This window comes from Alosa sapidissima, chromosome 8 (assembly GCF_018492685.1).
Source record: "Alosa sapidissima isolate fAloSap1 chromosome 8, fAloSap1.pri, whole genome shotgun sequence".
Lineage (NCBI taxonomy): Eukaryota > Metazoa > Chordata > Actinopteri > Clupeiformes > Clupeidae > Alosa > Alosa sapidissima.
The window spans coordinates 10,589,817-10,617,483 of record NC_055964.1 but is presented as its reverse complement, the minus strand read 5'-3'; the positions used below and the strand labels follow the sequence as shown (position 1 = coordinate 10,617,483).

The following is a 27,667-nucleotide window of genomic DNA, read 5'->3' as shown; positions in this document are numbered from 1 at the left end:
ACATATCTGTAGCCTGCGCTCACACATACTTGGGTATTTATAGAGGGAGAGAGAGAGAGAGAAAAGAGAGACAGAGATTCAGAACCAGTCCGATATTCACATGCTGCTTAACATGAGTCATGAACACATATGCTATAGTGGCTGAATCCTGCGTGTTGAAATAACAAATTATGATTATGGAGAGGAGAAATCCCAGGCTCCATAATCTCTTCCATATTGCAACTGGTGTGCTATATGTACACGGCTCTCAGAATACTGCCAGACATAAATAAACATATGGATGTGTACATACCTGATGTCCCTGACCTACATACAAACTACAAGTGGGGACAGTGACATAAAAATAGGTGTTTATTCAGAATGGTATAGGGCATGCTTTAGTCTTGTCAACAAAAAGCAAACCATGTCTATCCATTGGGTTGTCTTTTAAGGCATGACCCTCTGTAAAAACTTTTTTGATCAAATATAATTCCAGGTGTTTTTATTAAATGCTGTGTAACATGCACAGTGTAAGATGTAGCAAATGGCAAGAGACGGTTTTTGGGTGTGAGCAAAAAGTGACCTTATGTGACAAGACATAGTTACCTGGGTCAGGGCCTCTTTTATATGAAACAGCCAAACTCTGCTGTTTCATATAAGAGGTCCTGACCCAGGTAACTATGTCTTGTCTAGTCACAAATAACAAGACACTTGTTTAACAGTCTTACATTTGTGGTATTCAGCATGTCTTCCCATTCCTCCACCATATGCAGGAATTATAACAAAGGGACTGGGTCGTTCAGCTATGTCCTCGGTAATTGGTAGCATCTGTGTCTAAAGCTGTATTCCATGCTGTTTTTAAAGAGATAGAGCGCAAAACGGGAATGTGTGGCACGGGAACGCACGGGAGGCGTTTTTCCACCCCTCCATCTGCCTTGAAGTCAATGCTGATGAGTCATTCCAGTGAATGGACGTGGTATATGTGTCTTGCAGGAATTTGACTATGTAACCTACTAACTAGTCAAACAAACTACAAAGAAACACTGACCGAATTGTGCAATAATGCATTCACAGTTCTACCTATTCAAGCCATTTATGCAACATTGCAATCCTGAACGACTTTTCAGCAGACACGCAGATCCACCTACAGGAAATCGGTCCAATAATAACTTAAATCATTTTACATTCATGTTGTAAACACTTATTTGAGCACCCTAAATAGATGGGTAGAACAATACAGATAGTAAAATAATGTACAAAGACATAGCCAACAGTATTTCTTCTGACAAATGAAGGCTTATTCTGTTCCTGTGTCCCATATTCGGTTGTTATCAATTAATGTGTTTAGTCATGTTTTCGTAAAGGCAACTTAACTTTACCGTATCAAAAGTCTAGTCTGTCGCTGTCTATAACTGTTTGTAGCCTGGTCCGAGGCAGAACCTTTGCGTCATGGAATGTTCCTTCTCCGACTGATGGTGGAGTCGTGAGCACACAACCTAGTAGGTTTCCCAGTGACTTTTACAGTCTGGTGCACATGGGGTTAAATTTTCAGCTATAACAGCAGTTTGTGGGGGAGTTACCGAGATTTAGACTGCAGTAACATCACGGCGCATTCCTGGGCAGTTCTTAGCCGCCAACATCTTATTAGAACCATATCTGAGGCCGGTTTCTTGACTTGATCCGTAATACAGGGAAACGCGTCGACAGTAGGTTACCCTAAATTGTCAGCCGCTCTGCTGGACTGGAGAGAGTATTTTGGAGTATGCCAAGTCTACATTCAGCTGCCTAGCTTGATATCGGTGAGTGTTCGCAATCTGTTCTCTTTTACTAATATCCTGCTGTGTCAGGGATACATCTGAAATCTTTTCGTAAATCGATCTTTCAGGTAGGTTAATTCTGTGTAGCCTTCAGTGTAGGAAAACTAATTCAACGCAATATACCATTAACGCACCATGTTGTGTATCATGTAGTCGACGGAACCCTACAATTAAAGGTTTTTACGTTTACGTCCTCTCTACCCTTCATTATCACTTGTAAGCTCATTAATTCTCCATCCACACTGCAAATGATACGCGTTATGGCCAAGCTGTGGGTTTCAAAAATAACGGAACGATTATTTTTGTATCGTCAGTATTGTGTTCATTAGGTATTTATCTCACATTGCTGAAGCTGTTCATTGTGAGGAAGCATACCTGTTGTGCTATTTATTGTGTTTGATGTGTCGTGTCGTGTCGTTTTTCAGTATGCTAACTTCAGCTAGGTGACCACATCGGATGCGCATTTTGGCATGTCCTTTCATTCTAACAGCATGACGTCTGAGATTTCACTTTTTGACTCAGGGAAAATACTGACGCCGACTCTGGTTAATGTCTGTGCAGACAGAATTAGCAAAGATGATTGATGTTAGCGGATCCTCTGCCAAAATCAGTGTACTGTAGTCTACTGCTTCTGTATACGAGGCCAGTGATTTGATAGGTCTATGTCAGAAACTGTCTGAGGTGTACAGGTAGGCCTATTATTTTGCAATGTGCAGTTATTATGTTTCAATATTGAGCATCTACATTATTCATTCACATGTTTTAAGAATGAGACCACTGCTTGACCGACTTGGCTTAGAAGTCCTCTGTAGGCCTACTGTAAGTCAAGGCTCTCTTTGACCTACATTCACGAATGTTTTGTACTTAACTACCTGCACTCACGCCCACCACTTTTCCATACATATTAGTTCTCCCATTTGACACTGAAAGACCACATAGAACCAGACAGGGCTGTCTTTCTCTGAAGAAGACCAAAGAACCTCTTTTGCCAACCCTCCGGCTTTCTATTTTGAAGTGGAGAAACCCTTAGATGTTTGATGGCAAAAAAAGTTAAGTGAAGCGATGTAACTGAAGAGGAATACTTCCATCTTTATAGAAGCCCTGGTTATGCTGTGGGTAGGTGCTTTTAGATTTTTTTTTTAGTTTCCCACCCCAGTGTCGTCTGATGTGCTCTTTGGACAAGGGGACTTAAATGGGGATCTTTCTGCAAGCACAATAGGTGACATTTGTGGATGGTGGTGAGGAGGGGAAGGGTGGTGCTGGGCAGAGGCTGTCTGAAGCGGATGTGTGCTTTCGCTGGTCCCTTTCTCCAGAAGTGCCACAGGTATGAGCTCAGTTCGAGGGAATGCAGAGCACCGCAGGAGACCGTGGTGACCGTGATGGCTGCCTGGTCTGTAAAATGAAAAGCAAATGACGCCTGTGTGCGTGAGTCTACATTTGTACATCTGTACGTGGGAGAAAGTCAGAAGGAATGAAAAGGGAAAAAAAAAGGGAGTGAGACTGAGATAGAAAGAAAGAAAGAAAGAAAGGGAGAAAAACCTCAGCTTTGTGAGTTGCTGGCAACACAGTTGACTGCATCCTCCCCCCTCTTTTTTCCTCCTCTCCAGTGCCCCCCTCCCCCTCCCTCCCTGGCATTTTTAAATGAGGAAATGCCACTGCAAACTTATGCGTCTTCCCCTCCGCTCTGAACGGACCAGATAAGACCGAGGGGACACTTTCATCTTCCCAACTTGGTTGACACTCAGATGCTCCCCAGTCATAAAGCTGAACATTACAAGGGCTGATGGAATGGGGGGGTCTCTCTCTTTCTCTCTTTCTCTCTTTTCTCCTCTTTCTCTCTTTCTCTCTCTCTCTCTCTCTCTCTCTCTCTCTCTCTCTCTCTCTCTCTCTCTCTCTCTCTCTCTCTCTCTCTGGCATTTATGTGCCCCACAGATCCTGCCAGACATACACGCCTGTTCCAGACAAGGTGGACGCATTCCTACCCTAATACTTGTAGCTAAAGAAAGTATGGGTGCTCCGCCCTCTCGACTGCCTTTTTATGATGTTTCAGAGTGAATTTTTCATCTTGAAATGTTTCGAGGCGAGTCTGACTGTGTGTATAAGACACTTTTTTTCCTCCCTCTGGGTACAACGTGTGCAATTTTATTGGAAGCAGATGTTGGCACTCAAACCTATTTCCCTCCTCTCGTTGGGCTCTCTCTCTCTTACTCTCTCTTCTCCCTCAGTTTCTGTCTTCCTCTCTCTCTCTCTCTCTCTCTCTGCCCCTCACATCCTCTCCCTTTCATTCTTTCGCTGTGTTCCACTGCCTGGTCCTGGCTTAAGCCACGTCTTGTCTGAAGCCATCCATCAGTGTGTGTTTAGATGTTCATTAAGATCAGGGGGGCTGACACTGACACTGACAGACGAGCCGCTGATAACGGCCACAAAGGCAGCTCGTTTTTCTCCACAAGACCAGACTACGCTGACTCAGTGGCACGGGTTCCCCTCTGCAGATGTTCCTCTTCTGTACGAGGGGATGTATTTTCTGTGTATATGGGGTATGCGTGTTGGGGGGGGGGGGGGGGGGGGGGGGCTGTATATAGGTCAGCATTAGAAGTCATTCGTGAGTACTGCTGACTGGAGCTGACTGCACGGACCACATGCTGAGGTAAATGACCTTTGAACTGCATGTTTGTGTCCCACTTTCTCCACATACATGCCTGGATCAGTTTTTTTTTTTTAGTGGGAGTGGGGTGGTGAGTGGGATGGGTTGAAGCCAGATGTGTGACCATTTGTTTCCCTACTTCAGGGCCATAAAGGACGTTGCCCCCTGACCCTGCCGCTCCACAGAGGAAAGAAAAATAAAAGCAAGAATGGGCTTTTAAAAGGTCCAGGCTCACTTAATTTGGTTGGGGATGGAATGTTGTGAATGCGGCAACCTCCCCCTGTGTTTGAAGTTCTCCTGCTGTGGTTACCTGACTCTGGTAAAACTGATCTGAGCACAGTAAACATCTGGCCAGCTGAACCCACTCTTACCCTGCTAGTGTGTCGACGGGAAGTGGTAAATTTCGTCCACCCTCGCAGTCTTCCTGGAGTCTTTCACCCTCATTGAGGTTGAGTGTGTCACTGGCCCATGTTATTGAGCCCCCTCTCCCCACCCCTTTCAAAGCAGTCTTCTCCTTCCCCCCCGTAAAGAAAGTCATGAAGATATTTCTACCATCAGGAAGCAGCTGGAGATATTTTGCACCTCATGCTTTTAGGCTGACTTCCATGATCACAGACTTCCTAAATCTTTTTGCTCATGATAACGAAGAAAGAGTCTGACCCTAATATACGAGGAGTGGCCAGTTAGTAAATCTGCCAGAGGATTTGTGTAGGGGGGCCTGCGATGAATTCCCAACAGTGGATGGCATGACAGCTCTGTTGGGGTGAAAGTTGTAAAGAGGAGGCTAATGCTGGCCTGGGCCAGCGCATGCATGCCAGAGCATTCAGAGGATTTTACAGGCTTACCCGAGGAACCTGGAGGCCATTGCATTGAGAAACCCAATGAAGTACGTAAGAGGCTTGTTAATAGTTGTACACCAGACATTTTACTGTGGAGGCTTGTGTAAGACTATGACCGAAACACCTCTTAGACCACACATGATGAGGTAGGTAGAGGGTAACATGGTGGTGTTGCCCCACCTATCATTGGAAGTCTTACTGCCTGTATTTATCTTCAGACCTTGAACATCTGATAGTTTCCTGTCAAATTAGATGGTGTTAACCGTAATAGGGTAGAAGAACAAAGCATTATAATTATTTCAAGTAGATGGTCGCTATGTGTGTTTAAGGCTCACTAATTAAAAAATTATGAACATGCCCCCAGAGTGTAGCACTGTAGCTGCCTGGCTGTTGGCTGCAGCAGCTTGAGCTAGGTAGAACCGATTGTGTTTATTTTTATTCATCTAATAGTACTTGGTGACCTCAAGAAACAGAGATCTATGTGAAAAATTACCAGAATTCTCCTTTAAGAGGGTTTTTTTTTTCCAAGTTGCTTTGTGCCTTCATTTTGAGCTTTGGAAATATTCAGGCCTAGCAGCTAATTTCGACCCGCTAATTATTTCAGCCTTATTACATCAATTTACCATTGTGTATGGAAAAGTGTTTTTCCCCTGTCCGCTATGATTTCCTTGTTGCTGTGGCATCCAGGCTAGTTGTGACGCGGTACACTCAGATGGGAGAGCGTGAGATCCGGCTCGTCCTTATTTCTGCCATCATAACCATGTGCTTCCCTGGACAATTTGCGGGTTGTTTGCATAAAGCCATTTGTCTATTGCCACGGATAGGCAACTCTGTGATGTGGATTGGGTCTCTCTCTCTCTCTCTCTCTCCCCCCCTTCTCTCTCTCTCTCTCCCCCCTTCTCTCTCTCTCTCTCTCTCTCTCTCCCTCCCTCCCTCCCTCTCCCTCTCCCCCTCTCTCTCTCTCCCCCCCCTCTCTCTCTCTGTCTCCATCCCTCTCTCTCTGTGTACAGAGTTGTCTGTGGCTGTTTGATGAGGGGCTTCAGATGATGGATTGTGTGTTTGCTGTGTAAAGCGAGACAGTGGCTGCAGCGCAGACACAAGCTTGGGCGAACAGCACACACAGCTCTCAGCACCTGTCTGTCTCTCTGTGGCACCTGGGTGCCATGGCAACCCTGCCCCCGAAAGGGAAAAAAAGAAACGGATGACAGCCAAGGCCTGCTCTGCGAAAAGGAGATGAAATATCTTGAATCAAGGCAATACGCACATGGTGTGGCGGTTTGATCAAAACTGAGAAGTTGAAATCTGCTTTGTCAGAAATCAGAATTTCTTATTACAAGCATATTGTCCTTTTCATATCTCCATATATATCTAACATATATTCATATATATCTAACATATAATTGCAATCCACTGTTGCATTATGATTCTTACACCACAGTACCAAGGACTGTCATCTTTAGGAAGTTAATGAGCACTGTCCATATCATTTGGTAGGCATATTCATCTTGTCAACACCAAGTGGTTATGAACACAAATCCTACTGTGGTACTGCTGTAAATTCATTCTTGATCAATGTCATTTACAGTAGTTAAAAAAAAAAAAAAAAACGACCTCAAAGAAATTGCTGTATCCCACTGCTTCTCTTCCTCCAAATCCCACACATGAATATAGTCATGTCTCTAAATCTGATTGGCCCTTGTATATCTGTCGGCGATGGCGAGATTAGCCTTTGGTGCTAGCCGCTGCGCTTCTTTACAGCTCCGTGGACAAGTGTGAGAAGAAGGGCCGAGGGTGTGACTCCTCTATCGGTCTTTCATCGCCGCTGCCGCTCCTCGTCTGGCCTCTCTCACTCTCGCATGAACGGACACGCACTGTGATCTGGATTAAAGCAGTAGGAAGTGTCCATTATCATGTCCGCTGGCTGCCACACCGTGACTCTTCATCTCCAGGCAGGCAGACTGTGCGCTCCGTTTCTCTGGCCTGGCTGTGGCGAGCGACTTGGCTCTGCAGAAAAGACTGCACTGTAATAAGACCTTAAGAGACCCCCCCCCCCCCCGCCCTCTCCTCCACCTTACACACACGTGTGTATACATTACACACATGTGTGTATACACACACACACACACACACACACACACACACACACACACACACACACACACAGGAGATGGGAGGAGATTGTGTGAGTGATCCTTTATTTGGGACCTAAATCCTTGCAAATATCTCTGTCCCTCTTACAGACAAACAGGCAGACAACACTATATATACACACACACACACACACACACACACAATGCTCTCTATTGCTTTTCCATCCATCTCTCAGCCCTTCTCAAACACACAAAAACTCTTTCTGCCCCCTAGTTCTCCTTCTCTTTTCTGTCTGTCTCTCTGTCTGTCTGCCTGTCTGTTTGTTTCTCTCGGTGTGCTTCACTGGTGAGCAGGGGCCCCAGGTTTCCCACCAAGGGGAGTTCATTTGCCTTTGATGTTGTTATTTACTCGATCTTCATGGTCAGCGCTGGAGGACAGCGAGCGGAGCCAGGAGGAACTTGGCACAGGAAAGACCCTCTTCGCTCCCATTGTTCTCCCCCAACAGAGCCACTCGGAGAGGAGATGCGCTCAGGGACCCTTCCTCCGGAATTCTGCTTACATTGCACTCTAGTACTAAGTTATGGAGGAAGGGAGGGAAGGAGACCGAGAGAGACAGAGAGAGAGAGAGTGCAAGAGGTCCTGTCAGGCCAGGGGTGGTGTGCAAATATTTATGTTGTTTTATTTTTTTGGTGTGTGTGTGTGTGTGTGCACACTGAGTTTTGGCTGGGTTTTCACAAGTTCTCTGAAAGTGCCTGGTGAGTCTTAAAGCTACAGGGGCCACTCTGTGGTTCATGTACAGATCGTAAGGAAGAGGTGATAAACCTTTCATCTTCTACACAATCCATGCATCTGTATAGCCAGTTGGTAACTTGACATTTCCGACCTTTCCGGCCACCCAACAGGAAAGACCCATTTTAAGACATTCAGTGTTCAGACACACTTATAGTTACTCGCATTGCTGTCCCTTTTTGTAACCAGAGTGCCATATTTCCTATGACTTGAAGCACAAAACATTGCAAATAAAAAAGTTAAAGACAGTTCCCTAAGCTCCGTTCCAGTCCAGAATCTCTGTGATGGGAGCCATTCTTCCTCACATACAGTAGGGACAACCGTAGGATTTGCAACAGTTACAGCTTGTGTTTCTGCAGTCAAGCCTGTAACGTCCATGGGAGGACTTACTGACTGACCCAGGAGCAGCATGTGCTATATTTCAGTCTGCTGATTTGTGCAGCCAGCCCTGAATTGAAGGGTTGTGCTTACTGTAAGTCCAAGATTTGTCTTCTTGTCCATTCTTGCCACGTCCTGTATATTCCAGGAATGTTGAAGTGGGTGGGGGGCTGCTGATACCGGAAGTGGGCATGGGCTAAATCTGACTTAGCCTATTTATCCTCTGCTTAGGACCAGTCATGTCTCAATGATGGATTTACGAGGTGTGCGATGCTGGTTTGGTTACCTGGAATGTGTTTTGCTCTGATTTGCTCTGATTTGCTCCAGACATTCTTGACTTAAAAAAAAATGTAAAAAAATTAAAGTCAGTTTCTTGTTACTCCTACCTTTGTGAAAGCTCACAAACACACCTAAGTGAGGGCCGGTATGTGCGGTTACGGTGACCGCACTGACCCCCCCCCCCCCCCCACACACACACTCTACTGCTACCCTTATACTCGGGGTCCAAGGTTGTTGTTTATTAAACTACTGTTTCCTGTTTACTATCAGACTGAGGTTTTGTCATGTTGAGGTTTGACTGGGAGCTTGTGATGCCTTATCAAAAGGTCACAAGGGTAATATGTACTTATGACCTGTAATGTACACATTATTTAGGAGAGACATTATTTGTACGCATATAAGGCATTGACCCAAAGAAACATACTCAAATGTTTCTCACATCTACTCAAATCTTCAAGTCTTTCTTGTAAGAAACCATTTCACAGTTCCAAAGAGTGTGTCCATGGAAGAGAGATGTATAGAGCCATTCCTACTGACAGTTTCTAAGACCTACTAAAAGAACAATGTCAGAGCATTTCTCGACCTGGCAGGAACCCAACCCACAGGTGCAATAAGGTAGAGTTCCTCAACTGCTCACCAAGGCATAGTTCGGACAATAAATAGACGTGCCAGTCTGACCAGAATGCGCAAGGAGCACAGTTTCCTCTTCTCCTCCTCCTCCTCCTTCACCTCCTCTGTCACCAGGGCAGCTTTGGTGGATCAGCTGTGTCAGACAGATTGATTTCCCCCCGGACTTCCAGTCAGAATGTGGAGCAGCAGAAGAATAACTCACCCTGAGCATAAATATTCTGCACATCGCCCTTGCCTCTCACCCCCCCCCCCCATCTCCCTTCCTGCCTGCCTCCCTCCCTCCATCTCTCTCTCCCTCTCTTGCCTATCTATTCTTTTTCTTTTCCTCACTCAGTCATTTTGTGTGCTATAAAAATAGCAATTTGTGATCTTTTTTGGGCAGGGTCACATGATTCTGAGGGGGGGGGGGGGGGTGTTGGCGCGCGTGAGGGCTTATTTCATGTGCGGGGGCGGCCCAGCGGCCTGGCTTTCGACTCTTTGCTGACCGGCGGCGCACAGCTGTTGCCACGAGAACGGGCAGCTGTTGTGATTCTTGGGGAGGTTGGGGGTAGGCCAGTTGCGGGGGGTGTTGGGGAGAGGGCTCCTGTAATAATAGAGGCCGCAGCAGGCTGGGCAGAGGCACACGTGCGCTTGGAGTGCTGTGAAGGTCGCGGGGTGGTCCTGGGGTCGCGAGTGCAGGCAGGAGTGCAAGCTGATTTAGAGGGGGATGAGAGAGGAAGTGTTAAAGTCAGGTAACCAACTGGTAGCAGCAACACTTTTAACTGGTTTACTTAGTTAGAACTCAGAGCCATACCTGTTTGGTTTTTACTCTGAGTCAGACATAGATTGAGCTCATTAGATCACAGACATAGAAGTTGCTCATTACAAATGTCTGGTTAAGCACACATGCTTTCAAGTGCAGCCCCTTCCACACTGAAAACATTAGACATAGTTCACCACAGCTTTATTACACTTTATTACTGGGGATGGTTTTAGACCTCATCATTGTTAACTTTAGGAGACAGAGAAAGACTCTGCCTCCTTTTTTTATAACAAAGTTTAACAATGTTACTTTTTTTACCTTACTTCTCTTTTCAAAATTAAATCATGTAATAATACACACACAGAGATTGATATCCCTTGAAACTTAAATTATAAGAGGTATTAAAATTAGACCAAATTAAGGGTATGATAGACAATATGGCTGTTGTACAGTCTTTGCTCTGACTGATATCTAGACTTTTTTACTTTATTTCATTTTACTGTAATTTAACTTTTGTATCACATGTTTTTTGTTGTCGTTTGTTATTATTGTAGTTTTTATATGATTGGGAACACTGTTTGTGTGTGTGTGTGTCTGTGTGTGTGTGTCTTCAGGTTTAGAAGGGGATTTAAAGGGCAAAGATCTGGCTGTTTCCTCAATTAGCTTTTTGGAGCATAAGATTCCTCTTAACACATGCAAATACCAAAACTAAATTAGTCCAACACACACACACACACACACACACACACACACACACACACACACACACACACACCAGTACACACATTGTCTCCCATACATGTGGGAGGGTCTAGTTTACCTTGATTTACGGTTTATTTTGACCTCAAGGAAAAAAAGTGGTGTTAATGAAGACCAACTCTAAGAGGGAGTAGTTCAAGGCTGAAATATTTTAGCTCTCAGGAAAATATTTTGCCTGTGCGCTGTAGGGCAAACCTCCCAAATATTTATCTTTGGGACGCAATTCAAGTTGCTTCTCTTCCCCAGATCGAAAACAAACAAGGGGAGGGGCGGGGCGGGGGGGGGGGTCAGACAGACCGATCAGGCTGTGGCGATGTCACAGGGACAGACATGACGTCAGCGATTTATGACAACAGCATGTGTCTGAGGACAACATGTCTAAATGTTAGCATTGGATTGCACCTAAATCATCAGTAAACAAAGTACTGTGCTTTTTAAAAAGCCTGCCCACAACATTGCCTCCCTGATGAATGTTGCAATACACGTCTGGTTCCCACATCTGGACTAAAGCCCTATAGTGACGTCCAGCTTTAGAGGTCCTGATAAGAGAGTTGCTGGTTTGGGAGATTGGGGCCTTGAGGTTGTGATGTATTGTGCTCATGGCAGAGGCCCCATTGCTCTACATGCACCATGTGCCAGCTTATAGACCCTTTCAATCTGTTCCTGGAGGGTTTCCGGTTGAATCGTTCAAAACCAACATGGCTACTTTGAAATGAAAATGGACTACAAAATGTCGACTCTAAAACTTGTTTTTTAAATTTTTGTTTTTCCTCCAAGTTACCATTAGTTCAATGTTGTTTTCTGTTGCACCAGAAATGCCTTAGGAAAGGACCTTTTTGTTTATGCGGTTGAAATGGTCTATAAATGCACATAAGCATACATGTGCCCTTCACTGGGAAGGAAGAGTGAAAACTGGACTAACTCTGATCTTCTAATTTAGGAATGTTAGGTGACTGGGTGTGAGGGTGTGTAGAAAATGTGTTGTTGAGTGTGTGTAGACCTTCACAATGCTGTCCGCTCACTTGAAGCCAGGGCAGGATGTTTATACAGCTTCTGTTTTTAGCAGTGCCCCGTTTGATTCCTGTTACCGCCGTTGAGTCATTTGCCCTGTCCTGATGTAACATACAGTGGGTTGGAAATATGGAAGGCCCAGCATAGAAACCCGCCGTGTTGAACAAGAGTAATACGCCTATGCTCCTGTTCTGAACTCAACTGTTGGAGGATTTTTATATTCTGCAGTATTTTTTGAACCAGTAGTGTAATATGTCATTTTATTTTGGTTTGTTGTAGAAATGCTTTAAAGTCTTATCGCCAGTGTCAACAACAAGATATTCTCCTCTGTCTCACCAAGAGCCTTAACATTTTAACCAGTTGAAGCTGAAACACTCTAAAGAGACTGGCAAAACTATAAAACCCATTACAAGCTGGGTGTTTTTAAAATATGAGCCGACATTTACTTTTAAGCGATGAAGACTTTTTCCATTGATGTACAACAATCCCATCATGGTCTATGCATTCTTAATCTTAACCTATGATTTTTGATCCAATATCTTTCTGTTGATTTTCATTGCCAAACAAGCTACTGAATTCCATTGATTTATTTTTTTTCTCTTCCACTCCCATTCCTCTTGCCCATCTCATCATTTCATTTCTCTTCAACACTTCTCACTCCACACTCCACACTTCTCACCACACACTCCACACTCCACACTCCACACTCATCCTCCATTCTTGCATTTGTTCTCTTCTGCCCACTCACACCTACACTTTCTGTTCTGTATTCCTGCTCTATATCTCTCTATCTCTCTATCTATCTCTCTCTCTATCAATCTATCTATCTATCTATGTATCTATCTCTCCTCCTACCTCTTTCCTCCTAATTTGGTCTCTCTCTCTCTCTCTCTCTCTCTCTCTCTTTCTCTCTCTCTCTCTCTCCTGCAGGTGCCGTTGGGCTATGTGTCAGTGCTGAGTTTGGCTGTGGAAGGCCATCCGTGATCAGTTTCCCCGGTCCTCTTCCTCCTCCTCCTCCTCCCTCCCAGTCCTCCTCTTCGTGGTGGTGCGGCGTAAGTCCTGGCCCCTGGTCGTCATGTCCGCTGACGTGGAGAGCAGCAGTGCACCGTCCCCAACGGAGCAGCAGCCACCCATCAAGACGCCCTCCAAGAAGGAGAAGAAGAAAGGTACGTGTGTTAAGAAGGGTGTGTGTGTGTGTGTGTGTGTGTGACTATTGGTGTGTGCACTGTGTAAGAGTGTGCAAATGTTCGGTTTGTGGCAGAAAGTGACTGTGTGATTGGTTACATGATTGTGTGTGTGGCCTGTGGCCAATGGATGTGGGTGTTATCTCTCCCACATGAGAGTTATCTCTCGCACATACTCTGTGTGTGTGTGTGTGTGTGTGTGTGTGTGTGATACTGTCCCTAGACTCTGTGCAGTGGTATCAGGGAGCGTGTGGGCTGTGACGATTCCGCCGCGCTTATTTCTGCGCATTTATTTTTAAACATGGCTTCTCTCTCCCATCACAGCCAGCAGACCCGTCGTCATGTTCTCAGCGCCGGCTCATCTCACACTTTTACATTCTGCTGCTGGAACCAAAACCTCAGTCCACTCCGGCCTTCGCTTCATGTATCTGACACACACATAATGGGTTGAATGTTCCCCTGGTGTATTCCCATGGAATACTACACACACTAGTGCATATATCTGTGAGAGTGTGTGTGCGCCTGGGACAGTGGTTATACATATCTGTGTCTTTTTAATGGGTAGTCTTCCTGGTGGATGACGCTTTTGTTCTTATGTTGGCTGCTCTTGTGTGTGGGGAGGTGCGTTGTGTATTTTTTTTGGAGTCCTTGTCAGGGGATAGCTGTGAGTGAGTGTGGAGTCGAGTCAGCATGTCATTAGTGGGGAGGTGAAACGTGTCGGGGCAGGGAGGAGCAGGGCAGGAGCGCCGTGGAGTGGAGTGAGAGGAGACCTGCTGTTCCCCTCCACACCCCGGTCACCTCGGGAGAAGGCCCCAGAGGCCACGTCCCTTAGCTGAGCTGGGAAGCCACAGCCAAAAAAAAGAGGCCACACTGGACTCGCAGATGCTGCTGCTTCTGCTTTGGAGAATTAAATTCCGATTTCCTCCCGCTGTATATCACTCAGGATTCATCCCCTTACACTGCAGTACTTCAGATGAAAGAACACATTCAGTGCTCTGCATAGAAATGAACTTTTTTCTTACTGACTCTCAAAAGTTTTTTTCCTGAATGAGGGAGGGAGTAAGAGAAAATCTCATCTTTGTTTGGGGTGAGCCATTTGGTTTGTCGATAAGATCGATTTGCAACATCCCTTGCCTGGTTTTAAAAGATCACTTAGCAGTCAGTGTAAATATTATTCACATGAATGGAATTTGGTGGTTGGGCATTACATCAGAACATATCAAATGTGAGTAAATGTCATAAATTCTCCCTTATGAGGGAGCATATGAAAGTGTGCACATGTAATCTTGAACAGTGTGTGTGTGTGTATGTTTGTACCTCTGTGCATATGTTGCCGTTTTCCGTCCCATTTAAGCAGCTGAGAAAACATTTTTTTTGTAGTATTAAAACGGTCTCGAGCACACCAGGATTCTGAAAGCTGTAATCAGGGAGCCATCTGAAGAAAGGAGAAAAGCACAGTTTGGCTGTTAAAACTACAGAGGGTCTACCTGGGGAAAGAGTCAAGAATTCTTTTTTTTTTTTTCCGTCAGAACTGAATAACTGCCGCTGAGGCAGTCAGAAGAGTCCCGTAAAAAAAATTCAAATTAAGCACCATTGGAGAAGCAAAACTGAACGAGGCCAGTTGACAATGTTCAAATGATCGCGGCTAGTGGGGAATGTTTTTCTCTTTCTTTTGATCACACATTTGTGGCCTGATACGTCTTATTGAACTATTCCAGTAAGTGCCTGACGTGTCCTGAGCCAGAGCTCGTGTATTTTTATTTTTTTTTGGGGGGGGGTGAGGTGAGGTGGAGTTGAGCGGTTGAGGGGGCGGGGGGTGGTCTTGATGTATGAGTTGGGGGTCATAGAGACGACTCAGAGTTTCTCAGTATTTTTTTATTTTTTTTTTGACGTCGTACTACGCCATTTGACGTCTGCCCGAAAGTAGGTCACGCTGTCCCCCCTGGAGCAGGCGGGGAAACGGGCTGTATCCAGCATTCCGGGGGCCTCCTTGACCCAATACTTCTCTGGATTTATTATGTTAAGCTGAGCCCAGTGCACAGTGGTATTGTTTGTCTTGCTGCGGCTCGCTCCGTACCAGCGCGGTTCCATTACGCCTGCTTCCCTGTCTCTGCACCGCCTTCCCAGCTGGGCCCCGAGACACTCTGTTTATCATTCCCGCTCCTCGCTGGCACGGAAAGCGAAAGGTGCCGGCTCTCACGCGCTCTCGCTCCATGCGACCCCGACTGCGCCTCTGCTGACGGAGTGCATCTGGGGTTGGCCGACCGCAAGAACACACAACAGTGTGGAGAAAGGAGCCCGTGTGAAAAGGCTTTTGCAACAATACGCGGTTAGTCTTGTAGCCAGCGCAGCGCTAACGGAGGCAGCGCATTCTCACTGGACCGCCCTGGCACATCAAGGCAACCACTCAGTCTTTAAGAAAAGGAGGGGGAACAAAGAACTCTCATTTGGATCTCATGCGGTGACTGTAAACTGTGTCAATATATTTTATTGCCACTTTGACGTAATCTACAGTTAATCTCGAAAGGCTTCTGGTTACTCAGCGGATAAGAATTCGTTTCTCTGACTTGTGTCTCTGGGGGCTCATTTGTACCTGATTGGCTCTTTTAAGTGTCTGTCGGTGTTCAGTGTCAACGCACACCTCATATCATATGCTTCCCAGGATGTCCGAGACGGCCCCAAGAATAGGACTCTCCTGAAGGAGCAGAGAGGTCAAGGGTCAAGCTGTTAAGGACATGCTGGCTGAGGTCATGCAGGCAACGCTTGGCACTGACTGGTTTATGATCTCATTCCCGGAGAGGCCAACTCTATTTTAATAGTCCACACTCAACAAATTGCCCACTGATGGTCCAATTAGTCTCAAAACAAGTTATATGTTTTTGTAGGAGGTAGAATGGTGCCCGACACACTGCCTCTCCCACATTCCAGGCGAGAAAACACAAAGCAGACACTGTCCACTGTTCCAGCGGCCGGAGACATTAACACTTCCCAACAGAGTGAGTTAATTTGGTCTCCGCTAAGGATGCCCACAAGTCATAATGGTGTGAGACGCCGGTTGCTGTTTTGGTGCCTCGGCCGTTGTGTGCGTGTGTATGTGTGTTTGTTTGTTTGTTGTGGGGAGTGTTGGGGAGGTAACCAGGCAGTGGGGCTGTATTTTGAAGTGTGCGGCTCCGAGAGGTTGCAATTGTCTGCTGGTGCTCAAAGGGGAGTGGGGTGGCAGGGGAGTTGGGGGTGGGGTAAGTGAGGGTGAGTGGGTGGGGTGGGGTGGTCCAGCCTGTTCGGACTTGTGCATGCCGGGAATGTCAATGGCATCCCTCAGCCAGAGCAGGCCTGCAGTCCTGGGCTTCTGCCAGCCCCTCAGTACCAGCCCTATACACATTCTCTCCTCCTCCTCCTCTATCCAGCCTGGGCCCAGGGGATCACAGGGCCTGTGTCCGAGCAGGGAGCCCTGCCACACGGTCAGCTGAGCATGGCTGCTGCCAGCCTCCTGGAGCCGAGTGCTGAGAGAGAGAGAGAGAGCGAGAGAGATGGGGAGTGAGGGAGAAGGAGAGATAAGAAAGAGACAGACACAGGGGAGTGAAAATGTATACGTAGAGAGGGAGTGATGGAGGAAGAGATGGTGAATTCATAGAAACGGTTATGTTTGGCAAGAGGAAGCAGGGAAAAAAGTGTTGAAGGGCAATGGCCTGACTCCCACCTACTTCAATATGGGGCCTTAATGTTCATGAGTGTTGATTCGTATGGGGGTGGAGTTGGTTCTTTTTTTTTTCTTGTGGCACCATGCATCACTAAGTACCCCCCCACACACACACACATACACACACACACACACACAAGTGCCGGGTGGTGTAACTCGGTGACATTTTCAGTCATTGGGTAATTTCCCCCTGAACCGAACACCATGTGCTTGGTGTGTGTGTGTGTGTGGGGGAGGGGGGGCAGGAGGGCTAATACCCAGAGGTAGGCCAGTACTGTAAACCCATGGAGACTGAGGAGGCGAAGCCAGCCCTGCATGCTCCATGGCGGGAGTTCCTTATTTTGTTTTGTTTCAAGACTCAAGCCCACTCTTGTCCATCATCTCCTGGCTGCGTTTACAGCACTCTCCTCAGAGAGGGACTCCTATTTATATTTGTGTGTGTGCCTGAATACAGTAACAGTGAGAGCAGGGTTGGTAATGGACTGGTTTTGTTTTGGACTCTGTTGTTATTTTCTCCTCTCTGGAAAAAAGAGAGAGAGAAAAAAAATAGAGCATCAAATAATCATCTTGGTTGTTGCTATAGAAACGAACAGGAGAGGCTGTGGTGCGGAACATTAAGTTTAATGGTCAGCCTCGGAATTTACACCTTCATGGCCACCCTGAATCTCTGAACCCTCCAACTCACAGGACCGCTCTCCGAGAGCCTGTCTGGACTGAAGCTAAGCGCCTAAAAAGAATGCGTTGAGCGTCAAAACGAAGAATGCGTTTAAGTCCAGCTTTCCTGTTTCCCCCAGTGGATTTTAGCTGTCATATGCTGCACATTTCCTGTTTATCCACTGTAATGGACAGACTGTTATCCATGTTGGACTTTTAACTGACAGTGTTTGATTCGGTGAATTCATAAAACATGCAGCGGCTCATTGGGCTGACTGCTTTATGAGTCATATATTTTTTTGGCCAGATTGAAAGTAACTGGGATGTGGAAAGAGTTGTCCAGGCCTTGTGTGTTATGTGTGGGGGGATCAGAGGAGGGCTGACTACCTCCAAGTGCCAAGTTTTCTTCTAGGAAACCAAGTGTTTGAGTTATTCAATTCTCTCTCTTTCTCTCTCTCTCTCTCTCTCTCCATCCCCTTTCCTCCCTCTCTCTCTTTTCTTTCTTGTTCCCTCCCTCTTTCTCTTTCATGACTGTTTCTCCAGGTGTAGCCAGTCCAGAGAAGACGGATGAGTACTTGCTTGCCAGGTTCAAAGGGGATGGGGTGCGCTACAAGGCCAAGCTGATCGGTGTCGACGATGTACCTGAAGCCAGAGGGGACAAAATGAGTCAGGACTCCATGATGAAACTAAAGGTAGGTCAAAGGCTCTCACTGGGGCCTTCTCTTAGTACCTCCAAACATGGCAACCACTTGTTTACCAGATAATGATCAGACTAGGACAGCTCATGTTTTGCATGTGATGATGAAAGTTTTTGAACTAAAGTTAGTAGAGAAGGTGCTACACAGTGGTGGTGGTTGAGGTGGCCCCCACCCCCATTCAATGTATAACGTTTGGGTATGTAGATAGATATTAAAGTGCTATATAAATGCAATGTGTTTTTGTTGATCACTAATAGACACGAACAACTTACAACACAACACACTGAAAGTACTTTAACATGGTGTATAATGATCCCAGGTGAGGGCCTTGTCTGTACAGGAGTTGATTTACATATCCTTTGAGGAAAGAGCACTTTCACATACAAGCGCATATTAAATAAACATGGCCCAAGTCCCTTTGAATGGTGTGGTATGTGTGAACCGTAGAGTGATGGGTGTTTGTCCTCTGCCCCGCTGTGGACAGGGTAAGGCAGCAGCGGCCCGTTCCCAGGGCAAACACAAGCAGCGGGTGTGGGTCAACATCTCCCTGGCGGGCATCACCATCACTGACGAGAAGACCGGGGTAAGGAAGCTCTCCGTCTCGCTTTGTCCACACCTCTGTCACCTTAAGTGTGTGTGTCTGTGTGTCTGTGTGTGTCTGTCTGTGTGTGTGTGTGTGTCTGTGTCTGTGAGTCTGTGTCAGAATGATGTCTTTAAATGGAGCGATGATATTAAGTTGACCTTGTTTGTGTTCTCCCCAGGCGGCTGTGTTGGAGCATGCGGTCAATAAGATCTCCTTCATCGCGCGGGATGTGACGGACAACCGGGCCTTTGGATATGTGTGCGGTGCCGAGGGCCAGCATCAGTTCTTTGCCCTTAAAACAGCTCAGCAGGTCAGAATACTGTTGGTTTGCCTCTGGGGGATTCTTTTTTTAAGACCACTTTAACTAGCACTCATTTTACACAGTCATTTTCTACCCAAGGAAGATCTACAACTGTAAAATATGCAAGAACAGGCCATTTTTTATTTCCACATATTTCATAAGGCTTCATACAGACTTTACTTGCTCTACTGTAAATCTTGCTTATTTGCCCTTCTGCCTTTTTGTCCATTTTTCTGCCCTTATTGACTGAATTGCCGTGCCAATGAAGGCCCTATCTTATCCCACTCCTCCTTAGCACACTGATGGTTTCTGTGCTTCCCCAGGCGGAACCTCTTGTTATTGACTTAAAGGACCTCTTCCAGTTAATCTTCAACATGAAGAAAAAAGAAGCAGAAGGCTCAAAAAAGGTGAGGATTATCTTGGTGAAACCACATCCATAGTGAGAGAGGCTTTCTGCTAACAACTGTGTGTGTGTGTGTGTGTGTGTGGGGGGGGGTGTGTGTGGGAGGGGTGGGGGTGTTTGTGAGTGTATTTCCAAATGAATGTACGTGTGAACATTGTGTACTTTTAGTCACAGGTCAAGAAAGTTTACCCAAAACCATTTTGTTTCAGTAGAGAGAGACAGAGAGAGAGAGACAGAGAGAGAGAGACAGAGAGAGAGAGACAGAGAGAGAGAGACAGAGAGAGAGAGAAAGACGGAGAGAGAAAGACGGAGAGAGAGAGATGGGCGAAAAGTGTCTGCCTGTGTGTATGTGTCTGTCTGCCTGTGTGTGTGTGTGTGTGTGTGTGTGTGTGTCTGGGCTGAATTTGTCCCATGCACACCTGATTAATGGGTATGTGCTGGAAGCAGCAGCTCTCATCAGATTGAGTTAATTATGGTTTGGAGCGCAGCGTCCCCCTCGTGCTCGGCCACAGCCCCTGCTTGGGGACATCCCTCTCTCAGCCTCTCTGAGGTGGTTGTCTGCCAGGCCTGTAATGCACTGCAATTAGATCTTATAAACACTGTCACCAAAGGTGAGCCGCCTCCAGTGTCTGTTTATGTGCTATTATGTCAAACACACACACACACACACACTGTAATTTAGTGTAAAGATCTAGAGTCTCATCACTTCTCATGAAGCACAGAGAGCCAGCCGGAGTGTGTATTCGTTCCAAAGATCCATGTGACGCACTCCTGAGATTTTTGATTATGAAATCTGTTTTAATAAAAAAAAATTGTTTTATTATTTACAGGATGAAACAAATAAGGTAGTGGAGGTGTGTATGAATTATTTTCACTGTTATTACAATCAGTTAAAAATAAATACATTTATAATTTCTCAGTGGAAACAAATTGCATTAAGTGGCTGACTAATCTGACATATTGCCTTGTATGCTTTCTCAGAATGGCACTGACTCAACTAATGGCAACCAAGGTGACAAGTTGAAGGTAGGCGTCTCACTGTTCATGTATTATTTCAGTTAAACACAGGAAAGGTTCCTTGTGCTATTTTGACTGGAGACTTTCCACAGTGGCCAATCAATAACCAAGAAATTTCAATACTATGCAATATGACGTCGGTTACCACAGCCATGCATAGTTGGCTCAAGACCGCCTCAATGTGCGCCACAGGCTGTGCCCAGGTTCTCCTTCACAGTGTAGCACGGGCTGCCTGTAACCAACAACTGTTAAGCACAACAACCTGCTTGGCCAACCAAAGAGCCTTAGCAACCAGAAACAACATCACCAACAAAGCAGCCTTCGTTTCATTTCACTGGGGTGGGGAGAACATGCAGGGAGAAAATCAGAACATGTATTGCTATATGCTGCACATAGAACGGACAGCTGTGGAGGAGGGGGGTGGGGGATTCTGACCAATCAGAAATAAAAACATTGATGTGTGATGAACATACCGTCTCTCCCTACCCTGCGTGCAACTGTGTGTCAGCAGTCCAGTCAGCTCCAAACAGGTCAGGGTCATTGAGATTCAGCACTGTGAAACTGTACACTTTAACAACTCCAAACTGGGAGGTCAGTCTTTGTTGGCCCAAGTCACAGGTTAGGTCATGCCAAACAATTCAGATGGACAGACAGAATGTTTAAAACCTAAAGCCTCCAAAGTTCTCACTGTATCAGTGGTTCGAGGTTTGCCAGGTGGCACTGCAGATATTGTGTAATGCTGTCACACTCACCATGTGTACTCATACCCTCGTCACCAACACAGTTTCAGTTGTGTTGTTGCCCTTTGAGTTCAGCTTCAGCACTGTTTAGTACCCTACAGTGCCCTCTAGTGTTTGAAAAATGAGTTTTACATTTGCAGTTTAATGCTTAGATAGATACAGTAGATAGATAGACAAGATAGATACCGGTGTGTATGAGGTCTGTTTCCTTGGTGTGGATTTGGGTGTCACGTTGGTTGTGTGACCCACAGTGATTTTGGCCACTGCTGTGTCAGCGACTTCTCCCGTCCCCACCCTGGGGGCAGAGTAATGAGGTTAGCAGACAGGAAGTGAGCGAGACGAGTCGCATACCGTCTGCAGCCACCGGCCATGTCGCCACTCCAACGCTACAGCCAAGCCCCCCGCCGACTTTGTCCTACTGCTGCACTACACACCAGCACAGAGGGTTCTCTCTCTCTCTCTCACTCACTCACTCACTCACTCACTCACTCACTCACTCACTCACTCACTCACTCACTCACTCACTCACTCACTCACTCACTCACTCACTCACTCACTCACTCACTCACTCACTCACTCACTCACTCACTCACTCACTCACACTCTCGCTCTCTCTCCCTCTCTGTGTCCCTTTCTTCCTTTCTGTCTGTCTGTTTCTTTCTTTCTTTCTTTCTTTTTCGCATGCTTTCTCCCTTTCAGATGGCAAACTGAGAGAAAACAGAATATGTGATGACAAAACTCATGAGAAAAACATTACATTCCACATCATTAATAACAGAATTAATCTTTGGCAGAGCTATAGGGGTTAGGAATGCTTGTAAAACTATTTGATGTTAAAGCTCTGACATCTCCTCTCTCTCTCTCTCTCTCTCGTCTCTCTCTCTCTCTCTCTCTCTCCTCTCTCTCTCTCTCTCTCTCTCTCTCTCTCTCTCTCTCTCTCTCTCTCTCTCTCTCTCTCTCTCTCTCTCTCTCTCTCTCTCTCTCTCAGGGCATGGAACAACTGGACTTGTTTGGAGACATGTCAACCCCACCAGATTTGCATTCCCCTTCCCCTTCAGTGAGTCCTGTTGCCAAGTATAAGAGTACAGTCTGAAGACACACACTAAGACACGCACATACACATACACACACACACAGAGAGAGAGAGTTTATGCTAGTCTGATTCAGATGAATGTGTGTTCTACAGCAAGCGTTAGCTCAGGTCACCGTGACAAATTACTACCTCTGTATAAGTGTCCTTAGCTGACCCATGATAACATACTTGGGTGTGTGTGTGTGTGTGTGTGTGTGTGTGTGTGTGGCAGGGTGATAATGCTTCCGCTAACCAGGGTCAAGCTAAACCTCCCACTGCAGTTAACAAGGCGCTGATGGAGCTAGAGATTTAGCTGTAGTTGTGGCTGGTCGGGGGGTTACGGTTTGACGCTTGTTAACGCAAGCGGCCCATGCCTGTGTGCCTGTGTTATGTGTGTGTGTGTGTGTATGTGTGCATCTGTTGTGTCTGCGCCCGAGCCAAAGCCATCTAGTCTGGGCCTGGCTCAAGGAAATGAGGTCTAGGGGAGTAGCAGAGTTGGACAGACGCCAACAAACTATGAGGCAACATTCAGTGGAGGCTGTTGGGGACATAAGAGAACCCCTCCCCTCCGCTGTGACTTTGTAGTCTAATAAGGGCCGATGCAGAACATGGATTGTAAAGGGACTGTGTCTTAGAATATCCTGTTTTCTACTAACTGACATGAAAAAAATGTGGCAGAACAGACCCTGTTGCTTTACCCTTGGATTACCAAGTCAAATGTTTTGCCTCCACACTGTATTTTTCAGTATCTCAAAAGGATAAAGTAGTCGTGGTCTGTATTTGTATTGATAAGTGCTGAACAGTAGCCTAGTCAGTGCGCTAAGTTCTTCATGAAAACCACAATGTGCATCAGTGTTTGTAGACAAAGAGATGTCTGATTTTGTTGCGTTGAAATGGTTTTGTAATCCTGTTATTCTACCTCTCCCCTGCTTTGAATGGCAATGACTGAGCAATCACGCCCAGGTAAACTAACTGACAAACAAGTGCAATCATCCATCAGTGCGTGTACTGTGGGCACATCCTCTGTTCAAATCAGTCATGACTGCATCCTGTATTTGGACTGCTGTGGACCTCATCACCCATCAGCAAACTACATGTATCAGACTTCAGACATAATATCCACCAGAGCTTTGCGACATCATTGCATGTGACATGCCATTCCTGTGCATCATGTGGGTAGCTTATTGTAAGCCTATGAGGAGGGAGAGAATCCAACTAATTTATCTTTCTCCCTCCCTCAATGTCACCTTCCCCCCCATCCTCTTTTCCCTTCCTTCCTCTCTTTGTTGTTCTCCCTTTCTCACTTCTTCGTCCTCTCTCTCACTTTTCCTTTTTACCGTTTAACTCCTTTTTTTTTCTTTCTTATAATATCTCCCCTTCATTTCCTCTGTTTTCTTCATGCGCTCCCTCTTCTTCCATTCCCTCCATCCTCTCTCTCTCTCTCTCTCTCCCTCCCATCTGTCCCTGCACCCCCCCCCCCCCCTTTTCTCTCCCCACTACAGGAGCCGCAGGACATCCTGCTGTTGGATCTGTCCACTGAGATTGACAGCAACCAGAACTGCGTGAAGGGCAACCCCTTCACGGCCTCCTCCTCTTGCTCTGTCCTCAGGCCCCCGCCCAGCCTCTCGCCTGAGAACCCCTTCTCCTCGCAGCTCAGCTTCTTCCCCACCCCCAGCCCGGACCCCTTCAGCGACGACCCCTTCTCCCAGAACGGCCAGCGCGCCGTCTCCTTGTCCTCCTCCTCCTCCTCTTCGTCGTCGTGCTCCTCCTCCTCCGCCGCAGCACCGCGCCCCTCCAGCCACGAGAGCCCCTCCTCGGCCACCTTCTTCAACGGCACCGGCGGCAAGAACGGCGACTCGGACTACCTGGCCCAGCAGTTCGACCAGATCTCCCACCGCACAGCCGTCCAGACCCCCCTGAGCAACGGGCAGTGGCCGCTGGACAGCAGGGCAGGGACGGAGGCTGGCGCCTGGACCCAGGTGGCGAGCCACCCCATCCCCGTGCCAGAGCAGAACGGTCACCACGCCATGGCCGTCCCGAACCCTTTCGTGGAGGCGGCCGACCGGGGGCAGCCCGTGCAGAACGGGGTCAAAGCTGAGCCCGCCGCTGCAGTCGCCATCAACACCGCTCAAGCCAAGGACTCGGTCATCATCAGCCCTCCTCCGTTGAATGCCAAGGGTGGACGGGGGAGGAGGAGTGTGAAGGTGAGAGAGAGTGGGAGCGGATCTCTGTTTGTTATTTATGTTTTAATGGACGACATACTGTGGGGCTCTGTCCGGTTTAAGCTAGATGCAAATACTCTATACGTTGTTTCAGATGAGCTCCTCTCAGTATGTTGTCGAAAATGTCTGTCTGTCTCTGTCTAGCATGAAATGAGGGCATTATTGAAGTCTGCTGATGTGAGCTTGACCTCCATCTTTGGTCAGCGTCCCCTAACATTCTTCTTTCTGAAATCACTGTGCTCAGTCATGCTTTGCTAATGCATTTTGTCTCTCACTTTACTGCTTCAGTGATTTATCTCCTAAAGGTAAGGCTTGGTTTGACAGGGGCTCTGCTCGACTTCTTCATTACGCTAGCTCTCTCTGGCTCTATCAGGAAAATATTAATAATGTCACTTATTTACATTTTGATGTTTACAAAACATGCATTTGTGGCAAATCCAGTAGTTATTTTCATATTTTAATCTTCATATACAGTGTATATGTATATATACATGAATTCTCATATATCTGTTTTTGTTTCATGGGCAGTCTCCTACAAATGAAAAATCTGGTACAGACCCATTTGCATCACCCAGTCACACAGAGGTGCCATCTCCGCCTCAGCCAGAAGTGATTCCTGCTACCCTCTTCAGCAAGAGTCCAGTGAGCACCTCGGACACTATGGCTGCTCTTGGTGAGGCTCCGACACCTTCAGACTCACAGTCTAATTGATATAGAACAACGGTCATAGTGGAAGTAAAACAATACTTATATATCGTAACACCCCCAATTATCACCACTTTTGTTCAGAAATTCTAAAACAACGATGTTTTTTAACACTTCAAAATAACATTTACTAAATGAACCTTACATTTTTCAGTAGCCATAGATGTGTAGATTTGAACAAAATCTGGTTTGGTTCTTAACGGGAGCATTTACTGCCTGAAATATCCGATTTTGTTTACCACGCTCAGAGTTATAGTGCTGGCCTGATGGGTCGCCTATTTACACCGTTTCAACGGCACATGAACGTTTAGACCGAGAATTCTCGTCATGAAATTAAAATTCCACTGGAGCTCCAAGCGGTTGTGTACACGCAGCCTTACAACACTGTTTACAGCTCTTCGAGTCACGGTAAAATGTCATTTTTGGTACATAGCTAATTTAGATACACCTATGGTGTGGGTGGTTGCATTTCTTTAGGAGTCCGCTGTCTTGGTTTGTATAGAAATGGATATTAAGTGACACATACACGCAAGACGGTGGAAATACGGGACCGACGGTAATAGGGGGAGTTCCGATAGTCATAAGTCACCTAAGACCTAATAATGTTGTCAATAGCTGTCAATTGACTAAATCCAGTGAAAAGTCAATAGGTTGATCACATGAAGATACTTGATTTGGGCATTTCTTTTTCTCTTTCTCCTTCACAGGAGGGTTGACTCTCGGTCCTCCTCCTCCAGCTCCGGTTCCAAGCTCAGCTCCCTGGAGCCAACCTCTGTCCACCATCTTCCCACCAGCTGGCCCCGCTGTGCCACAGCTTCTCCCCAACAGCCCCTTCACCCAGCCTGCCACCTTCCCCCCCGCCCCAGCCCCCGCACCCGCCTGGGGGGCTGCTCCAGCAGCCTTCGGCTCGGCCTTCCCCCTTGCAAGCAGCCCTCCATCCTGGGTCCAGCCCAGCGCCCCCGTCTCCAATGGGTCTTGGGCCCAGCCTGCCCCGGTGGGGAACCCCTTCCAGTCCTCCGTGTTCCCCATGCCCTCCTCGGGCTTAGGGGGACTGGGCAGTGGGCCGCCCACCTCCAGCCCCCCGCCCCCTGAGGTACCACCGCGGGCAGCGCCCAAGGTGGACAGCAAAGCCTTCCTGGATTTGGACCCTCTCGGGGACAAAGTCAACAGAGACGTGCCCGTGAAGGACATGTTCAAGGACTTCCAGATGGCCAAGCCTCCTGCCGTTCCTGCTAGGAAGGGTGAGGGGGGAACTTTTAAGTTTAGTGCTTCTTCTGCAGAAGGGCTAGTGTGTGGAGCCCTCACCACACTAACACAAGATGCCATTAACCTGTCTTGTAAACTATTGGATTCATTCATAAATTAAAGATTTAAATTATTTTGTTGTTGTTCACTGTGCATGTTATAAAAACACATATTTTTGTTTTGGTTATTACTTTCAAATCTATTAGAGTAAGATTTTGGTTATTACTTTCAAATCTATTAGAGTAACTTTGCACATATTCCTGGATTTGGGTTATTACTTTCAAATCTATTAGAGTAATTTCATTTGATGAATTCAATGTGTTTCTTATATTTCTTATGACAGAACCGATGAAAGCCCAGACCATAGGTCAGGCCCCTTTTGACAATCCCTTTGGAGCTGGTCTCTTCGGATCCTCTGCACCCATAACGGTGAGTACAGAACAGTGTGCTCTCTGTTTGACATTTCTTTGCTTATGCAGAAGCCTGAGAAGGTCACAGAATATTCCATGTTTGTGTCTAATTGTAGTTCAGTGTTGCCACATTACAAGAGGAAAATCTAAGACGTTTTGTATGATTTGGTTAGCCGATCTAGATATTGGTCTAGCTCGTGGTAGGGAGACGGCTATAAATTGAGACTGTGTGTGACTCGACAAATTTAACAGTACACAGAGTGATGTTGAATGCCACGGTATGGCTCACTGTGTTCCCCATTTGCCAGTGACTAACATTTCCCCCTCTGATATTGTTAGAGTGCACCGGCCATCAAGTCTGGAGGGCCAGACGCCTTTAGAGACCCCTTTGGAAATCCCTTTGCATGACCAGCACCTGAACTCCGGTCAACTGAGCCCAAGTACTGTAAGTACAGACAGGAAACTGTACCTTTTATAGATATTGCATACATGTATGTATCAGCACATTGCTTCAGTGTTATAGCATACGTACATCTCTTGCTTATCAACTGCAACATTTAATGAAATTAACTTTTGTAGTCTTCCTTATAAACAAACCCCTCCATAGCTGCAAATAATGTACCATCAATCTGCTGTGTAGTAACACCTGGTGATACAAACCTATTGACACTGCTGGTGTTTTTATATTTATGATTCCTGTAGGTGCTCCCCCCTTTAGAGGTCCAGAGTTTTGATGTCCAGCAGGCTCCATCTCACAACCCCCCCCCCCCCCCCCCCC

The 27,667-nt window shown here is 46.5% G+C and overlaps 1 protein-coding gene across 1 annotated transcript; it reads left to right on the top strand.

Annotated features, from left to right (window-relative positions):
• Positions 1–1,499: 1,499 nt before the first annotated feature.
• si:ch211-204c21.1 (disabled homolog 2) lies at positions 1,500–27,655 on the top strand. Its single transcript, XM_042101471.1, has 15 exons — positions 1,500–1,778; positions 12,889–13,124; positions 18,037–18,185; positions 18,676–18,774; positions 18,953–19,084; positions 19,399–19,482; positions 20,309–20,332; positions 20,460–20,504; positions 22,224–22,292; positions 23,810–24,511; positions 25,058–25,202; positions 25,942–26,475; positions 26,823–26,908; positions 27,229–27,334; positions 27,592–27,655. Exons 2-14 carry the CDS (start codon positions 13,034–13,036, stop codon positions 27,295–27,297), a joined length of 2,229 nt encoding a protein of 742 aa, XP_041957405.1. The 5' UTR covers positions 1,500–1,778; positions 12,889–13,033; the 3' UTR covers positions 27,298–27,334; positions 27,592–27,655.
• Positions 27,656–27,667: the final 12 nt, after the last annotated feature.

Coding starts and splice junctions, on each gene's coding strand:
- si:ch211-204c21.1 (XM_042101471.1), top strand. CDS start 13,034: ATGTCCGCTGACGTGGAGAGCAGCAGTGCACCGTCCCCAACGGAGCAG. Junction 20,505..22,223: donor ACCAAGGTGACAAGTTGAAG/GTAGGCGTCTCA, acceptor TCTCTCTCTCAG/GGCATGGAACAACTGGACTT. Junction 24,512..25,057: donor GGGGGAGGAGGAGTGTGAAG/GTGAGAGAGAGT, acceptor TTTCATGGGCAG/TCTCCTACAAATGAAAAATC.